Source organism: Poecilia latipinna, unplaced genomic scaffold (assembly GCF_001443285.1).
Source record: "Poecilia latipinna isolate Pla-1442-1.1 unplaced genomic scaffold, P_latipinna-1.0 Scaffold345, whole genome shotgun sequence".
NCBI lineage: Eukaryota > Metazoa > Chordata > Actinopteri > Cyprinodontiformes > Poeciliidae > Poecilia > Poecilia latipinna.
The window spans coordinates 367,609-387,521 of NW_015112961.1; the positions used below are offsets into that span (position 1 = coordinate 367,609).

Consider the following 19,913-nt stretch of genomic DNA (forward strand, 5'->3'; position numbering starts at 1 on the left):
ATGTTTGGAAACCACTGGGGGGGGGCGCAGAAGAAAAAGTTTGGGAACCACTGGTTTAGACAAAGACAAATTGAGCTATTTGAGCAAGAAGTATGTTTGGAGGAGTCGAAGTGACAATTTCTAATTTGAGAACACTGTACTACCAAGCATGGCCACGGTAGAATCATGCTAAGGGTGTGATTAGTTGCCAGTTGTATTGTACAAAGTTTGTGTAATAGTGCAGATGCCGAAATAACTCCAAATTCATCAACTTTGCCTCAAATAAACAGACGGCGGATGATCCCAAACACACATTAAAGCTAGTTTTTGAACGGATAAAGCATTAAGTTTCTATAATGAGCCCAAACTACAACATTACAGAAAGTTTTATTTATTCTTAAAGGTCATGAGAGAGCCAGCTCGTAAATTTTACCATATCTGATAGCAGCGATCAAGCTTGTTGATGAGGTAAAAAACGTCTGTAGTTTCTCTGGATCTTGCAGACGGACAATTATCAAAAATATTAGTAGTGGTACAGGCATTTATTAGAGTTGGTAGGTATAACTTTTACCCTGCATGGATGAGAGAAAATATACCCTAATATAGTTTTTATACTTCACTGATGTGTAATCATTACTTTCTGAGAAAAGAAGGATTCTATTAATCCCTTTATTTATAATATTGTATGCAGGACACAAACAGCCTGATATTTAATAGCATGCTTATTATCATGTGAACAGTCTTTCTTCAGTGGCAATAGATTTTAAACCATTACCAGTGGAAAAAAGTCATATCACAAGCAGCAAGCAGTTTAAATAAATTACTGTCAATCCATTTAAGCGCTATTGTCACCTAAATCTTGTGCACACAGATTTAGGCTTTGTGTCCCAGAGCCCCGTCATCTTTTTCAGCTGCTGAGCCTGTTATTCTTGACCCCGAATGAAACAGAATCGGGGAGGGATAAACTGTCTGTTCCAGGTCTCCAGGCCTGAGCATACAGCGATGTCTGACATAAGCGGCGTGTGTGTGTGTGTGTGTGTGTGTGTGTGTGTGTGTGTGTGTGTGTGTGTGTGTGTGTGTGTGTGTGTGTGTGTGTGTGGGTTTGGAGGAGTCCCTTAAAAGCTCGGGAAGTCACGCACAGACAACAGGTCATGAGCCTCATAGCCTTTTGGTCACTAGGTCATTTTAGCTGATCAGTTTTCACACGCGAAAGTCACTGGTGACCAATGAGAGTCCCATCCATTCAGAGTAGCTCCAAGCTGTAATTAAGTCTCTGTCGGAGTCTTGAGGGTTCCTGAATTCCAGCAAACAATAATCAGTTCACAACAATTATTATCACACGCCTATGCAAGCAGGTGTAAGTAACTCAGAGATGCACCGTTTTGGGGTAAACTCACTGTGCACTACATTTAGCAGCACATATTTTTCATTTATGTCAATTTGTTGCAAATCCATGTCTTGAGTAAATTCAAGAAAAATCTTAACCACTTCCAAAATGTTTGCTCAGCTTCACTGCAAACCCCACGTTTCCCCTGATCACGTAATCGATTCAACCGGATCGAGCCGTGTCATGACTCAAAAGAGTCCGTCTGACTGCCACCGTGTCGTTGCCGCCTCCTTACAGAACTACTGGACGCAAATAAAGCTCCCAGCCAACCACACAGCCCACATTCCTTTTTCTCCCTTTGATGCCACGAACCTGGAAAATGTTGAGAGCCTCAAGTGGAGGCGAACAGTCAGAGCCAGCCCTGAGCTGTCCTGTTCTTATGCTCGGCTTTGGAATTTGGCAGCACAGTTTCACACCACCTGCTGCCGTCGCTTGGGTGAGTGCATGTGTACAAAACAGTCGTCGCACTTCATGCATCGCTTTTAACCATAATGAGGCCTCTGAGGCGCCTAATGGCCGCGCTGATCCAAGAATCTGAAGGAAATTTTGGTTGTTGTGCAATATTAGGACCGGCTTGTTTGAGTCTTCGTGGAAGAGCTCTGTTAGTTTAAGATTAGACGAAGGCCACGCCATCTGTTGTAAAGATCTCTCTGGTTGCTCAGGCCAGTTCTTAATCTGATTCCAAATTTGGGACTTGGCTGGTGCTACCGTGTGATGGATGGCGTTCTAAAGATATTTATTTGCCGCGCAAAATGAATCAGCAGTACAGGATACCCCCAGATGTAGCTGTGAAAACCCAGAGCTACAGTAAAGAAATAGTGCAAGACTTTCCTGTAATTGTTATTCAAATGAGGTCTGGCTGATTGAAATTTATTTATAAATTAGAAAAGGATAAGTTAAAGATTCTGCACAGTAAGTGATGATTTGAATATGACTTTCTGCCCAGGGCAGCACATCACAGGGGGATGCCAAAAGAAAAAGCAATTAATAAACATATCAATTGTAAATATATTTGTTTTTCTACTACTTATCTGCAGCTCTAGACAGTGGTAAATGGGATCTCTACCTTTGTTGTGAAAAGTAGAAGCAGTTTAAAAGAAAAACCACAGTGGCTTACAATGGCTGAGCTGATATCTGATTCCTGGCCAATGAGATAATAATTTAAGAAGCAACGTATTGATTGATGGTGTGAGGAAGACAGTTGGTAGTTTCAACGAACTTTTAACATCTGTAGAGTTACTGGGGGTCAACAATATAAACATAAATAGATTGTAATAACTTTATTGCACTGATGGTGCGCAGCGTTAACTGCTTGTATCTGCAGCATCACTGACAAAAAACATCTGAACCTCGTATTTATTGCCCAATAGACTTACTATCAAGGTCTTCCTGCCCTCAGTCATTTCTAAGCATTCACTATTTTCACACCCCCACACTGACCGAATCAACAGCACACAGAAAGCAAAACATTTGCTCCACAAACAACCTGCCAGACCAAACGCAAAAACTATACTCTGGGTCAACGACCAGCGGGGCCAACGTGCCTTTCGCTTGAACTGGCCGCCACACTGATGTCTGCGATGACGAGCAAACAAACAGCAACACTCACTCAGAGTTGGGGTCCGCCTTCAGGAAAGCCTGGATGACCAGCGGCAGCTCTGACTTGACGATGTACAGGTAGCTGGACATAGCTGCAAAAAGAAAAGAAGATGCAAACAACATATTGTTTAATTATAACCTGAGAGTGACTACTCATATTAATGTCTCATATTAATGAATATTTAATGTCACGGCATGCAAAGGTCTTATTTACATATGTGAGAGGATGGCAGTTATTACTTGAGGTTTTAAGTAGTCTGGTAGATTTTACTATTATTACTATTCTTGTGTTAGTGTCTTTTCACTATAGGAAAGGTGATTTTAGCTTTTTGTGAAAAGTCTTTCAACTGTAATAAAGTGAATTATGACCATTGGTTATTTATCATCAGCCAAACAAGAGACTTCAGACTGGTTGCACATTTAATAAACCATTTATATAAAATTATCTTACCTCTGAATTCAGTGATTTAACTGAATCCTGTAAAAACGACTAAAATCATTTATCATCAATTTAAACGCAGAGGCCAGTTTGTCCCTCAAATGTCTCTGTTTGGGACTTCTAGCTCCGCGCAGCTGTCTTTAATTTACCCACCACAAAGAAAACAGCTGTTTACCTGCAGGCTTCTCACCGTTTTCTCGTAATATTTCTCCAGACCCCATACTTATCACAAAGAACAAAAACTAGAGTAATACCGGTGATTTAGGTGGATGTCATTATCTGTTTGGGGGTTTAAAGTCAAGCCAGTTTCATGGTCTATAATTCTTGCTCGCAGAGTTAAACTGTGCGCTATAAAATTCCCGTCATAAATGTAATGCTCGCCTCCAATGTTCTGCAGGGTGATTGCGATGCCAGCAGCCATTTTTCCAGGAGTACCAAAGGCCCTGTAGCCCAGCTGTTCATAAGAACGAATACCTGGAAGGAGATTACAGACAATTACAGCCAGATAGATTTGTTGAGCTCCTCCTCGAAGCAATCCAATAAAGCCACTTTAAAAAAAAAAAAGCAATAAAACATAATCAAATTTTTCAAGTGACTGGTTCAGTATTTGTCAGGACATTTTAAAATTAGCTTCATGTTACATGATATTCTTTACATTATTAGATTCTTTCTGTATGATCCATTGTAGCGTTCAAAAAAGTTGTCAGGAAACCTAAACTGCTAAACGTAAAACCGTGTGGCATGTAAACATTTTAACAGAACGACAAACGTTTCAACAGTTCTGTTTTATCCACGGCCTTTATGTGTTAAGAACAGATTCAGTTCAAAAAGAGTTTGAGTGTAACTTATGGATTTCCATCAATATCCCACAGAAGTCATCTAACTTTCACAAAGGTTAGTTGATTTCTAAGGTTTGTTAGAAATCAAACAAACATTTGTAGGATTTGATTAGAAAAATGTTGAAAAGTGACACAAAACTCACCCACGATGCCAGAAGATTTGAGCAGCAGATGGATGGAGTATAATGACAAGACTGCGACTCCAGTCAGAAGAAACCTGTAACAAAGTTGGTTGAAAACCTATTAGTATCAAGATTAATCTGCATTTTGTTTTTACATCGTATCCTGCCTGTCTTCTTAAGTCTGTCTTTACCAATTTAAATATGGGAACCCGGACTCCAGTTCATGGTTGAGTAGATTGATTGCAAACAATATTTATTACTTCAACATCAAGACCTTTCAATGACACCATTATTGTATCCAGTTGATAAAAAAAAATCTGTTGTGAACCCTAGAGGAGAACTGAAATGACATGGATCGATGCTCATACACTTGCTGTTTCCTACAATCTCTTTGTCCCCAGAGTTTTCAGGTTCAGTGGCACAGAAACCCGAACACATTTGGGCACAAACTTCTGGTGAACATTCCTGATAAGTCGGGGTGCGTTCGCAACCTCGGCCTTTCTCAAGACCTTTCAAAAGCCCATTACGAACACGCTGGGCTCATTATGGCCCCAGTTAATGTGAAAGTCATTAAAGCTGAGCCAGAATGACTGATATCCTGCACCAATAATTATATTTTAATTAGGTGAATCATTTGGAAATGGCTGCCGTTCAATGTAAACATATTTGGTTCCAGAACCTATTGAATATGACAAACATTTTACCTTTAGTCATTACTTCTGGAAGATAATAGCTTCCATTGATAAGGGATAATTTTCTGAAATATACAACCATATTTAGAGTGGAATCTAGGTTCCTGTGGTCACTGATTCAGTAACAATTATCGGATTTGAAAGTAAAAACTCCTGATTATAAATGCATAACTACCAGGATGTTGCACATTTATTTAGACAGGCTTAATACTTTTGAGTAACACAAAATATAATTTGGTGTCAATGCTATTAAATCTAAAAGGTTGATAAAAAAAAAATACATCCAGGTTTTTAGAACATTTTGAAAGGAATAGTGAATGAATAAAGTATGGATTAATATTGATTGGCATGTAAAGAACAGTCGATGTTTTCTGTTCACTCTCCTGCAGTCGGCTGTTTGCGTTCTCTGTCGCTACACAAACAGAGACTACATGACTGGGACGTTGAGAGTCATAGCGGGACAGCAACAGCCTGCACAGCTCAGGTGAAAGTAAACGACCTGCCCACATGTCTCACTGTGGTCTGGAGGTCTGGTTATTCTGAGCCGTGTCCTTTCTAGGACCTGTCTGTGGTAGCCAGGGTGGGATCGGAGTCTGAGAAAAAGGGTTAGGACTAGAAGTGGGCATACCAGATAGTTCAGGATGCTCCTACCACCACCACCACCACATTGTGTTAGTGTTTATTTTGTTTTTATATTAGTTACAGCTTATCGTCTGTTTAAGTTTCTAATGGGTGCACACTTTAGTTAATGTCTGTGTGAATGGTTTACATTCACACAGAATGTAAACCAATGCCAGAAGATTTGAGCAGCAGATGGATGGAGTATAATGACAAGGCTGCAACTCCAGTCAGAAGAAACCTGTAACAAAGTTGGTTGTAAACCTATTAATATCAAGATTAATCTGCATTTTGTTTTTACAACATAGGTTCAATAGGTTCTCCTCCAGCTGGTTTGAGGTGCTGCCAAATCAGCTGGAGGAGGAAACCTGGAACAAACCATTTGTTTTCCGAAAGACTGAGGGGGGAGAGGGGACTTTGTTGTTTCAAGTTGATTTTAATTTGTTAATTTTGTCACTTAAATATTCCCTTATTATTGTTTGTGCTAAGGTAAAGTTGATTAAGCTTTATTTGTTTCATAGGTCGCTTTAGTTAATTTTGTATTTGTTTGTTCTTTTGTTATGTCGTGCCTCCCTCATGTGGTAGATTTAGGTTACTCCACCCCTATTTAAGCAGCCTTTTGTTCTTTGTTTGCAGGTCAGTTTTGTTTGTGTTCAGTTAGAGTTCGGTTGACCTCAGTTAATTAAGGCCCAAATTTGTTACTTATCCTTTGACTTATTCTTGCATCAAATCCTTATGCTTTGTTAACTATTTTTTTGGGAGAATTGAACTGAAACATTTTCTACTTTGAACACTTTTTTGTCCTCATTCTGAGTCTGGTCCCTCACAGAGGTCTTCAATACAGGCTGCTTATTTGGCTAGGATTTTGCAGGTCATCACAACAATGACCAATGATTATTAGATTATTCATTTTGTACTGCAGTTACTACTAAATACATCTTGTATTAACCAGTACTGTGCACCTTACAGTGGAGTAGTTGTTATTGTCATATTTGCATATGTTGTTTGGCACTGATCTGGTTCTCTCCTTTTCTTCTTTGTCATCTCTTTCTGCAGGTGCAGAAGTAGATTTCTAGTTGTTCTCTTGTGTCCTCTATCCTTATATATGCTCAAAATATGTATCCTGAATTTAATAAATGGTAAATAGAGTTAGAAAATATGTTAACTATTTCCAAAATGAAAATAGTTCTACAATAGTGTCTTGTATTCTGATGAATTATGAAACTAATCATTTCTTCCAATTTTTTTATTTTTCTCGTTCAGAAAGCGTCACGTGAACGTCCAGAACACCATGATGTGTAAACACTGACCATCTACTGCCTTTGTGGTGCTTTTAGAAAATCAACAAAGCAAATTTACTTGATCCCAATGCACACACTGTACAACAGTAGTGCTTCAAAAGGGACAGACACACTTCAGAAACAACTCTTTTCCACTCACAAATCTACTTATATGTTGATGCTTAAACCCACATGACATACATTTCTCAATGCACGACATATCTGGTAAACTGCAAAAGCAGTTTCAAAAGCATAAAAAAAGTACACAATAGTGATGTCACTGAGAAAAGTAACCTAAGTCATCCTGACAAAGTTATGCACCCTTGAAACCCAGGAAATTATGTCCATATTAGAACATGCAAAAATGTGGCATTTTTGCCAAATCATGTCATTCATACGGAGCCCTCCAGGGGACATGAGGATCTTTTTTTTTCTTTTGCGTTCCCTCGCAAAAGGTTTTTCGTTCGCTCGCATTAATCATGTGGCATAATTGAATACCGTAAGCCTTTTCTACGGTGGCCGCCGTACTTTCTGCTTTAATACAAGCTTATAAGGTTTTTCCATGGACTATTGAGTTATTATCGTGGGGTAATAAGTCATCTGATTGTGTCTCTATTGTGTTCGTAGTCTGAATGGTTTAAAGTGCTGCTTTCAGTGCCGTTCCATCTTAGCCTTAACAGACTTAAACATGCAGTAAATAAATCAATTTTCAATCAGTTTTTTGCACCAAAGAGTTAATAATAATAAACACGTTTTATTATTATAAAACACAGCAAACTATTGGTGGTAGAGGGCCGCACTGGGTTAACTCAGGGAATCTCATCTGTCCGTGTATCAATCAACTCCTAACCTCTTCTTGGTTCTGTCACAATTATCGATTTATTAAATTTTTATTATCATGACCACTCCACTCACCCGCTTCCTCACACACACAGAGCCAGCAGCAGCCAGTCACCTTCACCTTCATACCTGTGACGTCACGCCCACATCTACACACCCACCACCAGCTGTCAAAGCCGCTGCTCCTATCATATCAATAATTACTTATTTCATTCGTATGTCTCTTACAGAGCCTCAGTGAAAACGTGTTCATGTTTTCACTGAGGAGGATGTATGGAGGGCTCCATACATTCAAAATCATCTTAAAGTTGAAATTAAAAATGATTTACTCACAAGAAGAGAAGTATGCCAGTGTTTGCCATGGCGTAAGCCAATCCTAGGATGCCACTGCCCATGATCGCATTGCCAAGGTTGAAGACCGACATCCCGAAGGAGGTCTTTCCTTCAAACTGGGAATGAATTTGATAAAACAAAACAAGAGCAAGCCTTGAATCTCCACAATGTCAGCAAATTTCAAACTATAACAGCACTGAGTGCTATAAAAATGTTCTGTACTGCTGCATTTTTAGCTATTCGTATCATTTTTGTAAATAAATTCTTGTAAGTTCATGAAGCTTGTATGGAGACAGATTACTCCAAAAAAAAAAAACACAGAACAGTCTGACAGCTCCGCAGTAGCAAGCACAATAAAGTGAGCTCAGACATTATTTTTAAAGTATGGAGTAAAGCGCTTTCATTCATTTGATTTTATGGTCGGCCCCTTTGCATACCCAAATATAGGTTCTCAATGAAAAAAAAAAAGTTAACTTTTTTAATAAAATGTTCCAGCTGTGACAACAAAACATGGATTTACAGGGTATTTAAATATGCTTACATCTGTGAAACGTGTGGGTTTCTTCCCATGTGCGTTGGGTAAGAACTCCTCGCTCTCAAGCGCACCTTCGGGGTCATCAAACCTGGGGGATCAAAAGTGCAGCAATGAATTTGCAATTTATTAGCCTCTGACTTGTGAAAACATCAGAAGATGAAACTTCAACCCAGCTCGTAACAAACATACCTGAGAGTTTCAGTGCCATTTCTGCACAAGGATCCGTCAGACGAAGTCAGCACAAAAACAAGGCAAACATGCATTTAAAGAAATGTAAATTTTTGGACAAATAAGTCATACTTCATGTTGCCAACCACACCTCTATCCTGCTTATTACTAAACATAAATTAAGGAGCCTGATTTACTTTTTGCATATAAGTGATGAATATTGGCTCACTTGGTTTATTGTGTAGTAACAAGGATGTGGTTTTCACATAAGCACAACCACAGAGAGACAAAAAAGGAGCTAAGAAGAGCACATAGATTGATACATGCTGTGATAACAAGGCAACCATTCATCTGTGTGAGAGAAATGTACGACAACTCACTGATCTTCTGCTAACAACGTCTTCATTGCCACACCCATGTCATCTCCAAGATCATGGGGTTTTCCATTGGATAATATGTTCATCTCTGACTCAGCAGGCTCCATCTTTTAACAAATATCAGATTCTCTTTGGCCTGCGTGCGTTCAGTGAAGGAGGTTTCCAGATCTTGAATTTCTAAAAACAAAGAAGGTTACAGGAGCATTTATCTCGCAGGACGACCTTCAGAAAGAATACAAAGGTTTCTTGATGCAGCTGTGAAAAACACTTAAAAAGAAAAATGTACATGATGTGATTTAGTTCATCTCAAACAGAAAAGCAACAATTATTCCAGCTGCTGCCAAAATGATATATTACCATTGTTATAATAACATTGTGTATGCTACTTAGTAACTGTCTTTTGGTAAAATTAAAATAAAGTCAAAATTTATTTTGTTGAATGTAACAGAAAAAAAAAAAAAATCCTCTTTTAGCCAGCTGACTGGAAGTGTGCAGCAGCAGGTGGGGCTGGGTACTTTAGAATTCGTACAGCCATTGAAAACTTAGTTACTTCCAACACTTTCTAAGAATTATTGTTAAAAGCATTGTGAGTCATAGGAACAGTATGACGCATCATTTTAAAATTGTAACTTTGGACTTGCTGGTGACCTCCTGAGTCACCTCACCTTTACACGTATTTTTCTACAAAGCTAAGACTGAAATGGGGTTGATCTGTAAATTCTAACGACAGCAAGTTCATTTTTGACAGTTTTATAAACAAATTTTAATTCACTGCAAACTAAATTCACATTTAATTGAATCTGAAACCAGCAGACAGGAGGGAGACATGCGTAACAAAATAAAGTGTTGGCACTTGTTTCCACGCAGACATAGTAGAGACCGTTCCAGAAGTGTCTCTATCACACTTGGACCTAATTCAGTTAGGGTTCACTGTGACACTTTAGCCGTTTTTCTATGTGAATCGGGACATCAGTGCCCGACTACGTCAATTCATCTGTTTGATCTCTGCGCTGCAGACAAACAGCACACATTTACTTTTTGACATAGTGACTCAACAGCGTTCTATCCTTCATATTGCAATACGTACACGTATGAATACGTCTTAGAGCTGAAAAGAGCTCACAAGCTGTGATGTCATCCTAGACATGAAGAAATATTGCTTTACTCGGTTAGGAGTAAAGCAAACAAGCCGAAGTTGTCGCCACACAGTCAAAGGTTAAAGTCCGTCTGAGTTTTCAGAATTTTGCAGTTCCGTGTAGTAAAAATCTACTAATGGTCTGAGCTACTTTCAAAACTACAAAAAGACAAGGTTGTGTAATGCTGTAAAAATACCCCCCTAAGATCACTCTGAGTGTTATTCATACAATACAATCAAACCAGGTAGACACCATTCAGCTTCAGCTGCAGTAGAAACCCGAGGTAGAAAATAAATAATGTAACACTGCATGTCTAAGGGAATATTTTTTATCCTCAATAAAAAATAATAAAAAAAACATTATTGGATGAAAGATTCTGGCTTATCTCCTGAATGAGTCATTTGGTTTGCTCAGGTTAACCTTTCCCTTATCAAAGCTTCAAAACTAGTATCACTGCATCCTGTTTCAGCTCTGTACACCGATACTGATTATTTACACAGAGGTATAGGTGAAAATGTTTGGTTCAATTCAAATCTAGGTCACACTGAATTCATCACAGGAAACTGGGTTTGACAGAGATTGATGGGCATCCAGCATCCAATATGGCTGCCTTTAATTTGAAATGTACTTAAACTTACTATTCATTAGCACTTCTCTGTTTATATCTCGTTGAACTAGAAACACCAGTTGGGCTGAACAGCATGTATTTATGTTATTTATGTGTTTTAATGAGTATAATTGAAATAAACAAACTGTTATCACCTTGAATTGTTAATTGTAGTACCAAAACAAACAACGGATCTCTTTTTTTCAGACTTGTGGTCCTCATTACTACTTTCAAGTCAATAATAATAATGTATTTATTTATAGACAAATAGATACTTTACATCAATATGTGTCCCATTGGTTTAAAGAGATACCAATGAAGTGAAAACGAATCGTTTATATTGGCCAACTGCTAACTATAGATACGCAACCGTATATGTTATTAAATTTAGGGTTACTTAATTAAAATGCATTAATTTCGCCATTCTGAATTCAGACTTTCGCTGGCAATTTTAATTTTTGTTTTGTTTCTTTTCCAAATGGCAACTCTGACTTTCACATAAAAACCGAACGCACTCTGTGAACTGTACTGAAAGGTTCTGACAATTGTCAGATAACTTATATCTGTAAATCATACATCACTTCCTCCCCTCGGTTTAGTTTACTTTGAATTGCTGGACTACTCTGTTTGGTTTTTCACAGGAAGCAAACCGAATCAGGGTTAACTTCTTAGTAAACCGAAAATCACATTTTCAGAGATCAGATGAGCGTTCACACATCTAGCACTTCCAGGTTCAAACTCTGTTTACAGTGGACCAAAGAAATTATAGAAATAACACAAACAGTGTTGTCACACCTATCCATAGAGAGATCATAACCACTGTTTTCAGTTCGTGAATAAAGGATCAGTGAATTTCCAGTAAACATCACTGATGTTGGTTCTTCCCATCTGTAACACGCTGCATGTTTGATGCATGTGAGGAACTTGTTTTTGGAAATAAATTATATTTTGATCTTTCAAAATAAATTAAATACTAAGATCTGGACTTTTTCTTTGAAGTTAAATGATACGTAATAATGCAAAAATGTAATGAAAATTTTTCTTTTTTTAAGTTTATTTTTCTTTTTACTTAAATGTTATTAACTATGTTTAAAGTAAATGTTTTCAAAAAAGTTTGATGGCTTTTTTTTTTTTTACAATGCAGTTATCTATGAATAATATTTCTTAATAAAAGTTTGATTACATAGAGACCTACATAGTTAAATCTGGTCCATTGTTTGCATTTAAATCATTTAGTGAACCTTGATAGACAAGCCATTCCCACAAAAATTTGAACGTAAATTCCCACAAACTGTCTTGAATGTCTTGAGTGAAAATGGCACAATTCAAAACTGCTAAATCAATAAAAAGGTGAATCTGAGAATGCAATCAGTTAATGTTGAATTTACAAATAATTTCTTGACACAAGAGAAATATGCTTTAATAGTTTAAAGGTATTAAGTACAAATGATGAGAACAGGACACTGAGAAAAGGACAGTATGATATTTCCCTGACTGCCAGAAAGACGACCCAAAATGTTCCTGGAGCTCAACTCGGTTCTCTTGAGCAACTATGACATGAAGGCTAGAGGTCACATTTAGAGTTACTGAATCTGTGACATTTGAATGGTTTGAACAAGACGAAGGGTGAACAACAGTTAATTAAAGTGTGGGTCCCTATCATTAAGCATCCCAGAGGAGCATTCCTGTTAACTAGTCCCCACTTAATCTTGTGTCGTTTTAAAAGCAGACAGCAATGAGTATGGCAGCAGTTTGTGGCACATCGGCACGTGGGCAGGAGATAAACAAGGTTCAAGCAAGTGCACCTGGCAGCACTAGCTCATCCTACAACACGTGCCTGACGCAAACAAACCAGCACATGCTCGGGTCGTGCGTTATCAGCGGAAGCAGCACTTTTCGTTAACCACAACCATGGGAATTCATGCCACTGCTTTTTATGGGAAACAAGGTGCAGGTTTGAATCCAGACAAAGAAACGATCAATGTGTAACATCTACACATGTTGATGAAAAGTACTTATTCATTTATTCAAAACCATAAAAAAATAAAACCACCTTATAGTTCATTAATATCACAATTAAGCTATCATAAAAGCAGGTAATTTAAAGCTGACCTATTCTAAATCGCTAAATGAAAAAAATGTCTACGCATTTGTGCCATTTTTAATCTAAACCAAAAGTTGAATATACAACATATTGTTGAACACGACAGAAGATTTATGAAGTCTTTACTTTTTTTATTTCAAGAGGATTATTTATGACAAGAAATGAGGAAGACATCTCTCAAGACAGCAAAGTAATTTAAAGGAGTCTCTAATTTGAAAAAAAAAAAAAAAAGAAACTGATCTGTTTTATTCATAAAGAATGTTAAAAAAAAAATTTTTTGGCACCGAAGAATAAAATACTCCTTCCAATTGCTGGCAATCTTTTTGCATGTTTCCACAGGTATTTTGATGATTCAGTTCTGGTTATGAGCTTCAAATCTTTGGGTTTGAAGATTCTCAATCATATTCATACTGGAACTCTGGCTGCTCAGCTCAAAAACATTAGAGATTTTACAGATTACTTTAACTTTAATTCTGCTATAGTCAACTTTGGGCTCAACTGCAGCACCTAACACAACTCTGAAAAATCACAGCATAGGTTATGGTTACAACTGGATTACAATGTATTTATTTGGATTTTTGTTGTGGATGCGACTCTGGACTTTTCCTCCATGATCAATACTGAGAGCTGCACCCCTTTTCAAATGCGATATGAGCTAAAGATGTGTGGAAACAGTTGATGTCTGCTTTAATGACAATGGATCATGACACAGACTAACATGAAAATGACTCTTCCCTTTGAACATCTGACTCCTTATCAGTCAGTCAGATAATCAGACAAACCTAATCAGCGAAAAGTTAAAATGATGTCATCCTGACTGGCCTCCAGACAGGAAGCAAAACTGGTCAATATGTTTCCCAAGCTTCCGATAACGTTCGTGTTGGCAAAGGATTTAGAGGTCTCAAACTTCAAGAGCTTTCAATATAATGATGGTACATACTGACTTAAAAAATACCAATTTATAAGGGTTGTACTGGTCCAAGTTAGCTAGCACTTTTTTATACATTAACTATTCAAAAGGAAGTCAAAATTGTTACACAGGATATGCACAGGTAACGAGTGGTTTAAATGAAGACCGGATTTGACCTTCCACCTAAAAACCTGCTTTCTACCAAGTCCCTTCAGACTGCCCTTACAAAATATTTTTATCCCACAGGTGGCATCAGCAAAATATGATCACTTTTATGACCTCAATTAGTGTCATATTTGCTCCAAAACTGGCCACACGATCACTTTTAATGTCCAAGCTGTCTTTTCCAATGCTCATTCCATGAGTGGGGATGTGTGAGATGTGTGCATTACATTCTCATGTATTCTTTTTTATTATCATCTGAATAAATACTATATAATTTTAAGTCCAAATCTCGAACACCACTGTGAATAAATATCAAAGTTTCTTTAGAAATTCAGAAGAAGAAAAAAATAGTATCGGTAATAACTTTAAATACGATTGAATTAAATAAGAATCTGTCATTTTATTAAATAGAATGTTTGAAACATTCAATATAAAAACAAATCGGTCATGAGGTTTGTCATTTTACCCAAAGTGAAAGCTTGATGACAGCTTTGGTCTGAATCCAGGCAAGAAAAGGTGGTTTTTAAAAAGTAACTTTGTCGTTTTTTGCATAGCTGTGCAGCCTGTCGCGCACAAGTTATCAGCATTAATACTAAATAAATATTAAATCTTGAGAAATAAATATGAAAAAATCTTTTCATATTATTTTTTGAACTTTACAATAGAACTCATGGAGTGGAGTGGTAAATAATTCATGCATCAGAAAGATTTTTGGTAACGCTTGACACTCATTTATTAGTGCAAACAATACTCTTGTTTTGTAACTGTCTTTTGGCCCCATGCATGTTTACTAAAAATAAAACCCATGTCGGTTACATAAAGGCTCAATTACCTTGAATTAACTGAGTGTTGTTGAAATGTGGCAGGACATTTTTTTTTCTCCTGGAAAAAGCATAAAAGAGCAGCAGGAGATACTCAGCAATTACTCTCCAGGAAGCTTGGAGCACACAGTTTTGATGAGGGTCCGCTCTCAAAGTTGGCACATATAGCTTAACTTTGATTTATAGTTAAGCGCTCTATCACTACCCTTTGCTTGCACTGATATCTCGAAATATATAAATTCCAGGACAATAAACGGCTTTCAAAAAATGTAGCTTATTTAATGACCTATTGCACCTGCATAGAGTTCAAATGTTATCAGACGAAACAAGAAATGTATTGATGACCAGTTAGGAAACTACTCTTTATGTCATGAAAGAAGCTTCTTGTTTGTGCTCATAGTTTCTTCTCTCCCTTCTCATAGCATAAATTAAATCCAGAAAAAGGCTGAATAAATGCATCATTCTTTAAGAGTCCATCTGCTACTCTTCTACCCTTTCCTCCAAAAGATCAGGAAAAAAAAAATAACTTGGTACAAACAACCTTAGAATCGCAATTAAAAGTGACCCAAATGCAGCTGCTAAAAGCCACAAGCAGGTCAGCACATCACTGTCGTCACTCTTGATAACGTCTCTGTCAGATCTCAGCCAAATATTTAGTCTGGCATAAATCTGTGCACCCAAAATCTGAAACAGTCTGGCAACTATTATCGGACGCAGTATTTCCAGTGAGACAGCTTGATGCTAGTATGTAGCCTTAATCGGTCTGATTCGCCGATCTGACATCAGATCCAATTTGTTTCCTGAGTCCTGAGGGAAATATTAATAACGTGTACAGACAGTACAAATAAAAATAAGGGCAGTTATGTGGTGGACAAACATGCCTGCATGTTTGACTGAAAACATGCGCAAGTTTGGCCTTCGGTGGGTGTTTGCGATTCACATGTCATCATAGCATGAGGCCGTGACTCAAATACCTTTTGGAGCAGGATTTCTAAGCTGTGGTCGTTATGTTTTAGTCAAATATTTGACCGTCACCGCTGACGTACTTTACTCTGTGCTTTTTTCAATTAAGAAATATGTACCTGCTACTAAATGTAGCTTTGAAAGAGACATAAAACAACAATGCCACAGGTCAGAAGAGGATTTAACTTGTTTTGGAACATACTATGGACACTAGTGGAATAAAAATATCTACTGTGTAGAACAACCAGTCTATGTACAATAAAGTATTTACAAAATGACTTTCAAGGACTCCAAAACAAATCTAAAACAGCACACGGTACAGTCGCGTTCAACTCTCACCGATTATGAGCCCCATGACAAAGATAATAATAAACCCTGGAGTGGCAGACACTTAACACTTTGGCTGACTCAGATACAGAAATCCACACATCTCCTCGATGGGACTGCAGAGCAGCTGGCTCATTCCACTGTGTGGAAGTGCACCTGTCCACTTCCTGCCATTTTGACCGCTGCACGAGTCGAGGTCACTGCCCAGTGCAGGGGTTTATCTGTTCTTTTTGAACTCTGGCCAACCCACCACTAAAAAACCTTCTTTCTCCATCCCCAACGGCATTGAAGCATCTTTTGCAATGTGTTTGGTGTTCAAATAAGGTTGTTTTACCCGCGTCAGTTTTGCTGTGATGTCAAGTCATGGCCCACATTGGAGCAGGTGGGGGTTACCGACCTCATTTCCTGACGTGTACGTTATTGCAACAGCCGGTCCCCGTTCCAAGGCTGTCAAACAACCAAACTAGCAGCAACACTGAAACGACTTTTGAATATGAAACAAGTCATCTTGTAGAAAACGGAGGTACCCTGAAATGATACTCAATCGCTAAGAACAAATTTAAGCTAGAATGTAATAAAATAAAGGGTGACAACAAGATTATCTGAGATTCGCTATTATTTCCCTTTCATTATTAAAAATAAACTCCATCAATACCATATTGATTATGTTGTGTATTTTTCATTCACACTGTTCAAATTTCCCATTTAATAGGCTTCAATCAATATGACAGCAGCACATGACATCAACGAAAGGTTCAAAATGATAACAAGTGAAGGTCTATTCTTTGCAGGCTACAACATGTAGAAAGAAATGCTTAAGACTTTTGATGATGGAAAGTGACTGTGATCAATATCTATAATGCAATGGCTCAGATCATATTTAGTTACCAAAGGGATGATGAGCTGTTTCAAGCTTAAAAGAAAATGTCTCAATTAATTTTAATAAAGTTCAGTGAGTTCAGTGAATAAGACAAAATGGTTTGTGTTTCACCACGATAAAAAATATGACCAAGCTTGAATTAGGTACATGAGAAGGCAACCAGCTGAACGTCCACTAAGGTCATGGATATCATTTCTATTCTCTCTAAGGCTATCAAGTTCAAGATAAACTTTTAAAAATTAGACTTTTTAACACCTTACACCCTTCCTACATTCACATTTTAAAATGCTATCGGGCAAATCGTGTTGTTGGTTAGAACATTTGACCAATTAAATGTTATTTTAAAAGTGTTATAAATTTCAAAAACTGAAAAGTGTGGTATGGATTTATTTTTCTTTTCTTTTCTTTTTTCTTTTTTTGCTCCAACTACAGCTGTGAGTATTTAGTGGTGTACTTCTCTACCAGCTGTACACATTTGTGCTGTTGCTAAGAACCTGAATGTTCTGACTTGGAAATCTGACCGGTGTGGCTGTGTGCACATAGTATGTATCCTATTAACTATCTAGTAGTACTTCTGGTAGTTTGCATGTCATTAAACCAGTGATGACGCAGCAGTCACTGCTGGAGTGTGTCTGACACCATAGGGTCATCACTGTTGGTGACGGTGGACTCAGAGTAAATAGAGGTGCAGCCCCTTCATTTGTTTTCCTTAGACTTAACAACCACACTCTCCTGAGTCTAAACAGAATCTTACAGAATTGCCCTGATCATAATGTGAACGTGAAGAAATGCGTCAAAGTTCAAGGGGCGCAAATACTTTTGCGTTGCAGCATATGTCATAGTTACTTTGTTCATATTTACAACGCCGATCATTTGTGTCGAAACGTGGTTTCAAAACCATTACAGGAAACCTGAAATGCTATGTTAATAGCACGAACTGGACTTGCCCCACAGTTTGAGAACCATCTCTGTAGAGTAAAAGCTCCTCATTTCCATTATCACCAGGCACACAATAAAAACACATCAGGGTATTGAGTGAAAATGCGCACCATGTAGGCTACTTCCCACACAGGGCGCTCTTTCCCTTTCTCCCTCTTCCTCCACATGGCTATGTTTAGCCTACAATAACAAAGAAGAGGAGCTTTAAATGGCCTCTGCCGGTTGGTAATGGTGTTTGTTTTGCTCGTGTATGAAAAAAGGAGAACATCTCTCACCCATTAGCGGCAATATTGCCCATTATCTTCGATAGTAACGGAACAAAGTGGTTAAGCAAAAAGGTGTGGAGCTGGAAAATGTCTCACGTAGAAGTGAGGCAGTGACGTCACGACACGAAGTTTAAGAGCACTGCAGAAATCTGGTCCAGCAATTCCCAAACTAGGATATTTAGATTACCCCGCTGCAAATGCGCGTTTATGTGTCACGGTATGTCACTTTTGCAACTTAGACTAAACAGTTTTAAAAGGTAAATTGAACTCCACAAGGCGCGGGGAGAATAAAACGCTTCACGAACAAAAGATGGACACCACCAGTTTGTCACTTAAAGCGCCACATGGTCCTCCTGACATGTCCCGAGGTTAGCGCTGCCTAAGAAGAGGGAGCAATGTATGTTCTTTTTTATCACCTCCGACATTAAACTACAAGTTGGTGCAGCCACTTCGCCATCCAACGATAACACATTTGAGTTTTCACATATTTCTATTAATTTTATTCCTTCTCTTCCACTTATGACTGACAGATCTCTGTGTGTTTAAAAAAAAACTCATAACAATCCTTAAATATAAAATAAAACCAGTTCGTTATAATACCACAGAGTTTAGTAATGTTCCCCTTTATAAGAAACTTTAAAAATAAGATTTGTCGACTCTTACCAAACGCACTTGTCCTGAAGATTTCAGCCCAGTTCCACTGATGTTCCGAGATATTATAATGGGCAGCGCTGTTTCCTTTCCTGGGAACCTCTCCTCTTTTTCTGGGTTTGATATCTGCCTGGCTACGTGCGGGTTTTTTTACTTGACTGACCGTGTCTCTGCTACGCTGAGGCGACAATATGTGCTTGGGGAAATGGTCGGCATCGTAAAATCATCTCCAGCCAGAGCTGTGGGGGTCGCAACGTAGGTCCGCCTCCTGTGTGCGCACCCCGCACCCCACCCCCGCCCTCTCTCCATCCCACCCACTGCGCCTGTGAATCCGCTGGGAGGTAAGGTTTCAACACTTTGGGAAGGAAGGGAACCAAGCTGATAGTGTTCTGTAGCGTAAATGAACCAAGATAACAGTGGCTCTGCAGTGCGCATTGAGCAACTCACACTTTTGCACCTTTACTACCATGCCTGAAGCAGAATCCATTTCTGTTCGGGTGAAAGGGCGCATAAAGCGCACTAAGAAACAAGATGAAAAAGTTACCAGTTCTGTGCTGCCAGTTGATCTGGCAGCATTATTTTTGCAGTTTTCTCAATGTTGACGGGGTTTTCCTCGGTTAAGTCATTGCTGAACAACTGATGGGTACTTATAACAGAGATTATAATTACCTCTGTCAAATCATTTACTTATGCAGGAAAACATGACTGACGAGAAAATTGGGAACAGATTTGTGTGTGGCAACTACACAATAAGCATTTTTTTAAAAAAAAATTATGTATTTATTTTTGCCTCCAGGAACCGAAATAAAATCACTGATATTCTGAAAACAGAATAGAATCTAAAGTCACCTGTCTAAAAAAAAAAAAAAAAAAAAAAAAACCCCTTTATTTTTGGGGGCCTCAGGGGGCAAGTTTGGTAGGAAAACCAAAACAAAA

The 19,913-nt window shown here is 38.2% G+C and overlaps 1 protein-coding gene across 1 annotated transcript in view; it reads right to left on the minus strand.

Annotated features, from left to right (window-relative positions):
* slc38a3b (solute carrier family 38 member 3b) overlaps window positions 1-19,216 on the minus strand; it is a 31,146-nt gene extending 11,930 nt beyond the window's left edge. The window contains exons 1-8 of the mRNA XM_015035706.1: window positions 18,990-19,216; window positions 9,212-9,385; window positions 8,853-8,873; window positions 8,670-8,751; window positions 8,129-8,244; window positions 4,387-4,460; window positions 3,786-3,878; window positions 2,976-3,057 (exon numbers count right to left, since the gene is read on the minus strand). Of these exons, the coding sequence (XP_014891192.1) occupies window positions 2,976-3,057; window positions 3,786-3,878; window positions 4,387-4,460; window positions 8,129-8,244; window positions 8,670-8,751; window positions 8,853-8,873; window positions 9,212-9,315 (572 nt within the window). The 5' untranslated portion in view covers window positions 9,316-9,385; window positions 18,990-19,216. The remainder of the gene's footprint in view (window positions 1-2,975; window positions 3,058-3,785; window positions 3,879-4,386; window positions 4,461-8,128; window positions 8,245-8,669; window positions 8,752-8,852; window positions 8,874-9,211; window positions 9,386-18,989) is intronic.
* Window positions 19,217-19,913: the final 697 nt, after the last annotated feature.